At 39.8% G+C, this 12476-nt stretch overlaps 1 protein-coding gene across 5 annotated transcripts in view; it reads right to left on the reverse strand.

The window, feature by feature from the left end:
- The window catches only part of LOC139984281 (heparan sulfate 2-O-sulfotransferase hst-2-like), a 30472-nt gene continuing 17996 nt past the window's right edge, over positions 1-12476 (reverse strand). For all 5 annotated transcript variants that reach the window (XM_071998126.1, XM_071998127.1, XM_071998125.1 and 2 more), the window contains exons 7-10: positions 12068-12168; positions 10633-10790; positions 7198-7382; positions 1-2843 (exon numbers count right to left, since the gene is read on the reverse strand). In XM_071998126.1, the coding sequence (XP_071854227.1) occupies positions 7213-7382; positions 10633-10790; positions 12068-12168 (429 nt within the window). In that variant the 3' untranslated portion in view covers positions 1-2843; positions 7198-7212. The remainder of the gene's footprint in view (positions 2844-7197; positions 7383-10632; positions 10791-12067; positions 12169-12476) is intronic.

Genomic DNA, 12476 nt, shown 5'->3' on the forward strand with positions numbered 1-12476 from the left:
TTCTGTTCATTCATCTTGCAACTTTATTCAAGAAAACAATTTTATAATATTCAAAATAATTATTGCTTATCAGTTAGTAAAACAAGGCTAATCAGTATGTTTGATATAAATGTATAAAAGGTATATAAATGGTAAGTGGCATAAATATATTACAAATATAGTACTCCCAATGTTTAATGCATAACATGTTGATTATTAAAGTAATATTTCAACTAGTACAATCATAAATTGTGATCCCCACTAAAATATCCTGTTCTTCATCAAAGGGAAGCATTCTTTCAATCCCACAGCTGCTTAGCAAACATCATTGCAATCAGAGGATACAATCTTCCCAACTATGAAACCACTGGTACATACATGTTACCCTCCTGGCCAAAATTAAATTCAAATCATACACAATCATCACTACTTAATACATCAAATACAGCTTCTAGTGTGTTATCAATTAATATCAATGTTATCACCTCACCTATATACATCTTCAAGCTGAAAGCAGCAGTTGCAATAACCTTGCTCTCAAAGGTCTTATCAAATGACCTTACCTAATAACTATTTTTAGCACTTGACATATTGACTAATATAACCTTTGTATCAAAATACATTCATGAACTCTACAGAGGGAATTATGAAAATTGCTGTTCCTAGCTACTTGATGAGGTACAGGCTGTGACCTGCCCTAAATACAAACATTTAGCAAAAAAAGAAAGTTAACACATGATGATATAGATAGGAAAAAAAATATTATATATATATTATTAATAAAAACAAATTCTAAACCAATTAACAAAACTGAAATCTTTAAAAAAAAAAACTAGAAAGTTGATAATTTTGTAACTAATAATAAATAAATGAATATTAAGTAAAGTTAATAGCTCTAATTAAAATGCAGCAACATGAATTTAGAATTAGACATAATGGCAGCCATAGATTAAACAAAAGGAAAATCAAATATATTCCAAGATATGTTCCATGATAATTTCAAACACACCAGCCATTTGGTTGGATATCCATAGCTAAATTTGTTAAGAAAGGATAGCACAAAGGAAAAGAAGTGTAATAATTATAAAATAGACAAAAACATCTAAAACAAAGAAATAAGTACAAAGCTGTAATATTGACAATGTTTACCTTAAATGTTAATGGAATGTGTTGAATTTCTGCAAAGCACAGTTCAAGGTACCTCTTATGCACATTTCTACACCTTGAATCTACCTACTTAGAACCTAGAACTACACCCAATATTCTATCACATCTTGCATTTCCAGCATCTCACAAGATCCTATAACTAACAATCTCCCATATGCCATGTTCTATCACAGCTGGCATCTCCAGCATCCCACAAGACCCTAGAACTAACGGTCTCATACACTCCATATTCTACCACATCTCCAGCATCCCACAAGACCCTACAACTAACAATCGCCTAAGTGCCATGTTCTATCAAAGCTTGCATTTACAGCATCCCACAAGACCCTAGAACTAACGGTCTCATACACTCCATATTCTACCACATCTCCAGCATCCCACAAGATCCTACAACTGACAATCTCCTAAATGCCATGTTCTATCAAAGCTTGCATTTACAGCATCCCACAAGACCCTAGAACTGACAATCTCATACACTCCATATTCTACCACATCTCCAGCATCCCACAAGATCATACAACTAACAATCTCCTAAATGCCATGTTCTATCAAAGCTTGCATTTACAGCATCCCACAAGACCCTAGAACTAACAGTCTCATACACTCCATATTCTACCACATCTCCAGCATCCCACAAGACCCTACAACTAACAATCTCCTAAGTGCCATGTTCTATCAAAGCTTGCATTTACAGCATCCCACAAGACCCTAGAACTAACGGTCTCATACACTCCATATTCTACCACATCTCCAGCATCCCACAAGATCATACAAGTAACAATCTCCTAAATGCCATGTTCTATCAAAGCTTGCATTTCCAGCATCCCACAAGACCCTAGAACTAACGGTCTCATACACTCCATATTCTACCACATCTCCAGCATCCCACAAGATCCTACAACTGACAATCTCCTAAATGCCATGTTCTATCAAAGCTTGCATTTACAGCATCCCACAAGACCCTAGAACTGACAATCTCCTACACTCCATATTCTACCACATCTCCAGCATCCCACAAGATCCTACAACTGACAATCTCCTAAATGCCATGTTCTATCACATCTTACATTTCCAGCATCCCACAAGACCCTAGAACTAACGGTCTCATACACTCCATATTTTACCACATCTCCAGCATCCCACAAGATCCTACAACTGACAATCTCCTAAATGCCATGTTCTATCACAGCTTGCATTTACAGCATCCCACAAGACCGTAGAACTAACGGTCTCATACACTCCATATTTTACCACATCTCCAGCATCCCACAAGACCCTACAACTGACAATCTCCTAAATGCCATGTTCTATCAAAGCTTGCATTTACAGCATCCCACAAGACCCTAGAACTAACAATCTCCTATTCCTCATATCTTGTGCATTTCACAAGACACTTCTTATCAGAATCACCTACATACCAAGTTCTCCTGCATCTTCATCATAACATATGTGCATATATACATTTAGTATGCAAACTAAAACTTAAGCTGTACATAGTGGAATCCTCAGAGCACTTCTTGGATAGAAAGTTGTGTATTGTGTACAGAGAGAAATACATGCCAGATACCACATCATAGAACAATGACCAATGTCTGTTCCACAAAATTTAATTGCACATTAGATACTACAAGATAGAAATCAGACTATAATAAAGAAGTGATTGTATTCAAGCAGTGTGGCATCAATCCTCAGTGTTCCTGTTAAAGAAAAAAAAAAAAAAAAGATTTCAATGACTTAATTAGCTGCTTGAGTTGAAAGTTCCCTTTTTGAGTAAACATTCTTACTGTCTGCTTTCAAAAAAGCTATTCCTTAACTGTACAGGTGTACTTGAAATATTATAACAACTGTAAGGTTAGTATGGCTAAGGCAACATGTATGCAATTGCTGCACCATGGTGCTTGGAATGTCAGATGAGCCTGTGAATATCAATAATACAGCTCACCTGACATGTCAGGTATACCAGCAACACAACACAGAAGAACTAACCATAGTGGTATACCCGACACATCAGGTATACCAGCACAGTTAAAGCTACACAACACAAATGGATTAACCAAACTGGTGTACCTGACATGTCATAGTACAGCAATACAGGTTGGCATTCCTGTTGCCTTAACCACATCAACCTAAAACAGCTTCACAACCTTGCAGCTCTCTAATATATCAAGTACAGCAATACAGGTTGGCATTCCTGTTGCCTTAACCACATCACCCTAATACAGCTCACAACCTTTCAGCTCTCTAATATATCAAGTACAGCAATACAGGTTGGTATTCCTTTTGCCTTAACCACACCACCCTTACAGCTCACAACCTAGCAGCTCCCTAAAATATCAAGTAAAGCAATATAGGTTGGTATTCCTGTTGCCTTAACCACATCTCCCCCTAATACAGCTCACAATCTTTCAGCTCTCTAATATATCAAGTACAGCAATACAGGTTTGACATTCCTGTTGCCTTAACCACACCACCTTTACAGCTCACAAACTTTCAGCTCTCAAATATACCAGGTACAGCAATACAGGTTGGCATTCCTGTTGCCTTAACCACATCACCCTTACAGCTCACAACCTTTCAGCTCTCTAATAAATCAAGTACAGCAATACAGGTTGGTATTCCTTTTGCCTTAACCACATCACCCTTACAGCTCACAACCTTACAGCTCCCTAATATATCATGTACAGCAATACAGGTTGGCATTCCTGTTGCCTTAACCACATCACCCTAATACAGCTCACAACCTTTCAGCTCTCTAATATATCAAGAACAGTAATACAGGTTGGTATTCCTGTTGCCTTAACCACATCACCGTTACAGCTCACAACCTTTCAGCTCTCTAATATATCAAGTACAGCAATACAGGTTGGTATTCCTGTTGCCTTAACCACATCACCCTTACAGCTCACAACCTTGCAGCTCCCTAATATATCATGTACAGCAATACAGGTTGGCATTCCTGTTGCCTTAACCACATCACCCTAATACAGCTCACAACCTTTCAGCTCTCTAATATATCAAGAACAGTAATACAGGTTGGTATTCCTGTTGCCTTAACCACATCACCGTTACAGCTCACAACCTTTCAGCTCCCTAATATATCAAGTACAGCAATACAGGTTGGCATTCCTTTTGCCTTAACCACACCACCCTTACAGCTCACAACCTAGCAGCTCCCTCATATATCAAGTACAGCAATACAGGTTGGCATTCCTTTTGCCTTAACCACACCACCCTTACAGCTCACAACCTAGCAGCTCCCTCATATATCAAGTACAGCAATACAGGTTGGTATTCCTGTTGCCTTAACCACACCACCCTTACAGCTCACAACCTAGCAGCTCCCTCATATATCAAGTAGAGCAATACAGGTTGGCATTCCTTTTGCCTTAACCACACCACCCTTACAGCTCACAACCTAGCAGCTCCCTCATATATCAAGTACAGCAATACAGGTTGGTATTCCTGTTGCCTTAACAATACCACCCTTACAGCTCACAACCTAGCAGCTCCCTCATATATAAAGTACAGCAATACAGGTTGGCATTCCTGTTGCCTTAACCACATCAACCTAATACAGCTCACAACCTTGCAGGCTGCAGCTCTCTAATATATCAAGTACAGCAATACAGGTTGGCATTCCTGTTGCCTTAACCACATCAACCTAATACAGCTCACAACCTTGCAGGCTGCAGCTCTCTAATATATCAAGTACAGCAATACAGGTTTGCATTACTGTTGCCTTAACCACATTTCGTTACAGTTCCCAACTTTGCAGCTCTAATATATCAAGTACAGCAATACAGGTTGGTATTCCTGTTGCCTTAACCACATCACCGTTACAGCTCACAACCTAGCAGCTCCCTAATATATCAAGTACAGCAATGCAGGTTGGCATTCCTGTTGCCTTAACCACACCACCGTTACAGCTCAGAACCTAGCAGCTCCCTAAAATATCAAGTACAGCAATACAGGTTGGCATTCCTGTTGCCTTAACCACATCACCGTTACAGCTCACAACCTCTTAGCTCTAATATATCAAGTACAGCAATACAGGTTGGCATTCCTGTTGCCTTAACCACATCACCGTTACAGCTCACAACGTAGCGCTCCCTTTTATATCAAGTACAGCAATACAGGTTGGCATTCCTGTTGCCTTAACCACATCACCCTTACAGCTCACAACCTTGCAGCTCCCTTATATATCAAGTACAGCAATACAGGTTGGCATTCCTGTTGCCTTAACCACATCAACCTAAAACAGCTTCACAACCTTGCAGCTCTCTAATATATCAAGTACAGCAATACAGGTTGGCATTCCTGTTGCCTTAACCACATCACCCTAATACAGCTCACAACCTTTCAGCTCTCTAATATATCAAGAACAGTAATATAGGTTGGTATTCCTGTTGACTTAACCACATCACTGTTACAGCTCACAACCTTTCAGCTCTCTAATATATCAAGTACAGCAATACAGGTTGGCATTCCTTTTGCCTTAACCACACCACCCTTACAGCTCACAACCTAGCAGCTCCCTAAAATATCAAGTAAAGCAATACAGGTTGGTATTCCTGTTGCCTTAACCACACCACCCTTACAGCTCACAACCTAGCAGCTCCCTCATATATCAAGTAGAGCAATACAGGTTGGCATTCCTTTTGCCTTAACCACACCACCCTTACAGCTCACAACCTAGCAGCTCCCTCATATATCAAGTACAGCAATACAGGTTGGTATTCCTGTTGCCTTAACAATACCACCCTTACAGCTCACAACCTAGCAGCTCCCTCATATATAAAGTACAGCAATACAGGTTTGCATTCCTGTTGCCTTAACCACATCAACCTAATACAGCTCACAACCTTGCAGGCTGCAGCTCTCTAATATATCAAGTACAGCAATACAGGTTGGCATTCCTGTTGCCTTAACCACATCAACCTAATATAGCTCACAACCTTGCAGGCTGCAGCTCTCTAATATATCAAGTACAGCAATACAGGTTTGCATTACTGTTGCCTTAACCACATTTCGTTACAGTTCACAACTTTGCAACTCTAATACATCAAGTACAGCAATACAGGTTGGTATTCCTGTTGCCTTAACCACATCACCGTTACAGCTCACAACCTAGCAGCTCCCTAATATATCAAGTACAGCAATGCAGGTTGGCATTCCTGTTGCCTTAACCACACCACCGTTACAGCTCAGAACCTAGCAGCTCCCTAAAATATCAAGTACAGCAATACAGGTTGGCATTCCTGTTGCCTTAACCACATCACCGTTACAGCTCACAACCTCTTAGCTCTAATATATCAAGTACAGCAATACAGGTTGGCATTCCTGTTGCCTTAACCACATCACCGTTACAGCTCACAACGTAGCGCTCCCTTTTATATCAAGTACAGCAATACAGGTTGGCATTCCTGTTGCCTTAACCACATCACCCTTACAGCTCACAACCTTGCAGCTCCCTTATATATCAAGTACAGCAATACAGGTTGGCATTCCTGTTGCCTTAACCACATCAACCTAATACAGCTCACAACCTTGCAGCTCCCTTATATATCAAGTCCAGCAATACAGGTTTGCATTACTGTTGCCTTAACCACATCACCGTTACAGTTCACAACCTTGCAGCTCTCTAATATACCAAGTACAGCAATACAGGTTGGCATTCCTGTTGCCTTAACCACACCACCCTTACAGCTCACAACCTTTCAGCTCTAATATATCAAGTAGAGCAACACAGGTTGGTATTCCTGTTGCCATAACCACACCACCCTTACAGCTTGCATAATATGTCTTTGCCAAACCAGCATAACAGTTTACATGTTTTTCCTAGCTGCAACTGGTGGCTGATCCATGGTGCACACTGGCAATTCAGCTACCTCATCCATGAGACACACCACAAAGCATTTAACCACAAATCAGTGATATACAAGCATAATATAGACTTGTTTCACCCTAACTAGCATAACAACATACATTTTGTCTAAACCACAGCTCACTCACAGCTCCCTGCATACTTGCAGTACCCATATCACAGCTCACCTTTTCTTTTCAACCCTAACAGTTTCCTGTTGTGCCAATTTTCAATGCATCTTTGAGGTCAAGGAACTTTTGTTTTGCATATTCATAAAACTCTATATCCTCCTTCATCTTTGTTCGCATCAAAGCTACAGTTTCTTGAGAGGGCGCTGCCTTGAACTTTGTCTTTGAGATACTAACAGATTCAGCTGAAAAGACAATTTGTGAAGCATAGGGAAGAAGAAGAGCAGATAAAAATATATTTCGTCACCAGAAGTAGCCTTACATATTGGTCACAAAGTGTTCATGAAAATGGAATTTCTTTGTGTGTAAGACAAGGTAAACCTACTTAGTGTGGTATATAAAAAATTAACAGAAATGTCTGCCAGTTAAAGTAAGATGCATTTGGCAGCTCTTTCTCAAATACAACCTGTTTGGGCCTAATGTAAGGCTACAGTGTTAATAAACATGCATAAGTTTGAAGGGTTTAATAAGCTGCTACAGTGTTAGCTTACATGTATTACTGTTTGTAAGGGTCTAATATGCTGCTACAGTGTTAGTTGACAAGCATTACTGTTTGAATGGGTGTAGTGTGCTGCTACAGTGTTAGCTAACATGTATTACTGTTTGAAAGGGTCTAATGTTCTGCTACAGTGTTAGCTGGCATGAATTACTGTTTGAATGGGTCTAATATGCTGCTACAGTGTTAGCTGACATGCATTACTGTTTTAATGGGTCGAATGTGCTGCTAGAGTGTTAGCTGACATGTATTACTGTTTGTAAGGGTCTAATATGCTGCTACAGTGTTAGCTGACATGCATTACTGTTTTAATGGGTCTAATATGCTGCTACAGTGTTAGCTGACATGCATTACTGTTTTAATGGGTCGAATGTGCTGCTACAGTGTTAGTTGACAAGCATTACTGTTTGAATGGGTGTAGTGTGCTGCTACAGTGTTAGCTGACATGCATTACTGTTTTAATGGGTCGAATGTGCTGCTACAGTGTTAGCTGACATGTATTACTGTTTGTAAGGGTCTAATATGCTGCTACAGTGTTAGTTGACAAGCATTACTGTTTGAATGGGTGTAGTGTGCTGCTACAGTGTTAGCTGACATGCATTACTGTTTTAATGGGTCGAATGTGCTGCTACAGTGTTAGCTGACATGTATTACTGTTTGTAAGGGTCTAATATGCTGCTACAGTGTTAGTTGACAAGCATTACTGTTTGAATGGGTGTAGTGTGCTGCTACAGTGTTAGCTGACATGCATTACTGTTTTAATGGGTCGAATGTGCTGCTACAGTGTTAGCTGACATGTATTACTGTTTGTAAGGGTCTAATATGCTGCTACAGTGTTAGTTGACATGCATTACTGTTTGAATGGGTGTAATGTGCTGCTAGAGTGTTAGCTGACATGTATTACTGTTTGTTATGGTCTAATATGCTGCTACAGTGTTAGCTGACATGCATTACTGTTTGAAAGGGTCTAATGTTCTGCTACAGTGTTAGCTGGCATGAATTACTGTTTTAATGGGTGTAATGTGCTGCTACAGTGTAAATAGACATTCATAACAGTTTCAGAGGGTCTAATGTACTGCTACAGTGTTAGCTGACATGCATTACTGTTTTAATGGGTCGAATGTGCTGCTAGAGTGTTAGCTGACATGTATTACTGTTTGTTATGGTCTAATATGCTGCTACAGTGTTAGCTGACATGCATTACTGTTTGAAAGGGTCTAATGTTCTGCTACAGTGTTAGCTGGCATGAATTACTGTTTTAATGGGTGTAATGTGCTGCTACAGTGTAAATAGACATTCATAACAGTTTCAGAGGGTCTAATGTGCTGCTAGAGTGTTAGCTGACATGTATTACTGTTTGTAATGGTCTAATATGCTGCTACAGTGTTAGCTGACATGTATTACTGTTTGTAATGGTCTAATATGCTGCTACAGTGTTAGCTGACATGCATTACTGTTTGAATGGGTGTAGTGTGCTGCTACAGTGTTAGCTGACATGCATTACTGTTTGAATGGGTGTAGTGTGCTGCTACAGTGTTAGCTGACACGCATTACTGTTTGAATGGGTGTAGTGTGCTGCTACAGTGTTAGCTGACATGCATTACTGTTGTAATCGGTCGAATGTGCTGCTACAGTGTTAGCTGACATGTATTACTGTTTGTAAGGGTCTAATATGCTGCTACAGTGTTAGTTGACAAGCATTACTGTTTGAATGGGTGTAGTGTGCTGCTACAGTGTTAGCTGACATGCATTACTGTTTTAATGGGTCGAATGTGCTGCTACAGTGTTAGCTGACATGTATTACTGTTTGTAAGGGTCTAATATGCTGCTACAGTGTTAGTTGACAAGCATTACTGTTTGAATGGGTGTAGTGTGCTGCTACAGTGTTAGCTGACATGCATTACTGTTTTAATGGATCAAATGTGATTACAGTGTTAGCTGACATGTATTACTGTTTTAATGGGTCGAATGTGCTGCTACAGTGTTAGCTGACATGTATTACTGTTTGTAAGGGTCTAATATGCTGCTACAGTGTTAGTTGACATGCATTACTGTTTGAATGGGTGTAGTGTGCTGCTACAGTGTTAGCTGACATGTATTACTGTTTTAATGGGTCTAATATGCTGCTACAGTGTTAGCTGACATGCATTACTGTTTTAATGGGTGTAGTGTGCTGCTACAGTGTTAGCTAACATGTATTACTGTTTGAATGGGTGTAGTGTGCTGCTACAGTGTTAGCTGACATGCATTACTGTTTGAATGGGTGTAGTGTGCTGCTACAGTGTTAGCTGACATGTATTACTGTTTTAATGGGTCGAATGTGCTGCTACAGTGTTAGCTGACATGTATTACTGTTTGTAAGGGCCTAATATGCTGCTACAGTGTTAGTTGACACGCATTACTGTTTGAATGGGTGTAGTGTGCTGCTACAGTGTTAGTTGACACGCATTACTGTTTGAATGGGTGTAGTGTGCTGCTACAGTGTTAGCTGACATGTATTACTGTTTGTAAGGGCCTAATATGCTGCTACAGTGTTAGTTGACACGCATTACTGTTTGAATGGGTGTAGTGTACTGCTACAGTGTTAGTTGACACGCATTACTGTTTGAATGGGTGTAGTGTGCTGCTACAGTGTTAGCTGACATGCATTACTGTTTTAATGGGTCGAATGTGATTACAGTGTTAGCTGACATGTAATACTGTTTGTAAGGGTCTAATATGCTGCTACAGTGTTAGCTGACATGCATTACTGTTTTAATGGATCGAATGTGCTGCTACAGTGTTAGCTGGCATGAATTACTGTTTGAACATTACTACATAATACTCTTACGATCTGTATGTAATTAGAATGTGATTAGTCGGTAGTACTTAGCAGGATGAGTATGTGATTAGTATCTAAAAGTAGCAAGATTAGTATATAATTAGTGGTACCAGCTCACCCTTAATCTTTCTGTAAATAACAACTCCACCACCAAAGAAAGAAGGCATCAGCTTCTCAAGGACTCGTACCATCCCATCAAAGTCCTCCATGATACCTACAAACAAATACTTATCCAAGTTCTTCTTGGCTTCAGTCAAGGCAAATGCTCTATCTTGGCTGAAAGAAAACAATATTTGTACAGAGCACAGACATGAGAAAGCATCCTGCTACAATGTTTGTACAGGGCACAGATAAGAGAAGGCATCCTGCTACAATGTTAGTACAGGGCACAGATAAGAGAAGGCATCCTGCTACAATGTTAGTACAGGGCACAGACATGAGAAGGCATCCTGCTACAATGATAGTACAGGTCACAGATAAGAGAAGGCATCCTGCTACAATATTTGTACAGGGCACAGACACGAGAAGGCATCCTGCTACAATATTTGTACAGGGCACAGATAAGAGAAGGCATCCTGCTACAATGTTAGTACAGGGCACAGACATGAGAAGGCATCCTGCTACAATATTTGTACAGGGCACAGACAAGAGAAGGCATCCTGCTACAATATTTGTACAAGGCACAGACAAGAGAAGGCATCCTGCTACAATGTTAGTACAGGGCACAGACACGAGAAGGCATCCTGCTACAATGCTAGTACAGGGCACAGACAGGAGAAGGCATCCTGCTACAATGCTAGTACAGGGCACAGACATGAGAAGGCATCCCGCTACAATGTTAGTACAGGGCACAGACACAAGAAGGTATCCTGCTACAATGTTAGTACAGGGCACAGACACGAGAAGGCATCCTGCTACAATGTTAGTACAGGGCACAGAAACGAGAAGGTATCCTGCTACAATGTTAGTACAGGGCACAGATAAGAGAAGGCATCCTGCTACAATGTTAGTACAGGGCACAGACACGAGAAGGCATCCTGCTACAATATTCTGACACTGGCTGCTCAGACATCAAAAGGATAATTAATGCATTGACAGGATCTGCTTAAGTATGATAGTTTAATGCTAAGAGTTTCCAATCTTGTTGATTGTAATTAATCTGTTTGCCCTTTAACTTGTACAACATATCACTTTGTGGGTCACACAATCAACCAGTTAAACCAAAAGATATCCACCTTTAGGTTGTTAGTTGCATCTAGATCATTTAAATTCCTTGAAGGAAAACAGTTTATTTCATGTTAAATTCTTTTTGGACCTCTTTCTCTGGTTATTCAAACCAGTGACATAAGTAACAGCATTAGGCCTACATTTAGCAGGGCTATGCCAGAACACAATAGACAGACAGATGCATTGCCATATCCAAATGAGCTAAATAGTGCCAAAGCTATTCCTAATTAATAAGGGGGGGAAATCCATTAAACATACTATGACTCCATTTCTTGTATACAAGCCATGACTTGTTTACAATTCTCACTAAACAAACCTTGACTTACCTACATTTCTTATGATAACCACAAAACATCACAACATTAAGCATGAAGTGATAATCTGTTGTACAGTCTGCTCTCTTGTTCTTAAAGCAATCATCTATGGTCTGTAAAAAAAATTAAACACTACACATTATAAAGGTATCAATCACACTTAATCAGTTATTAGCTGTAGGATGAGTGAACACTATTAGTTATCAATCCTACTTAATCAGTATGTCTGTAGAAGGGGTGAACACTATGAGGGTATTAATCACACTTAATCAGTTTTGTTCAGTAGGAAGGGGTGAACACTATTAGGGTATCAATCATACTTAATCAGTATGTCTGTAGGAGGAGGTGAACACTATTATTAATCACACTTAATCAGTTTTGTTCGGTAGGAAGGGATATACACTATAATGGTATCAATCAT

Source organism: Apostichopus japonicus, chromosome 17 (genome assembly GCF_037975245.1).
Source record: "Apostichopus japonicus isolate 1M-3 chromosome 17, ASM3797524v1, whole genome shotgun sequence".
Taxonomy (NCBI): domain Eukaryota; kingdom Metazoa; phylum Echinodermata; class Holothuroidea; order Aspidochirotida; family Stichopodidae; genus Apostichopus; species Apostichopus japonicus.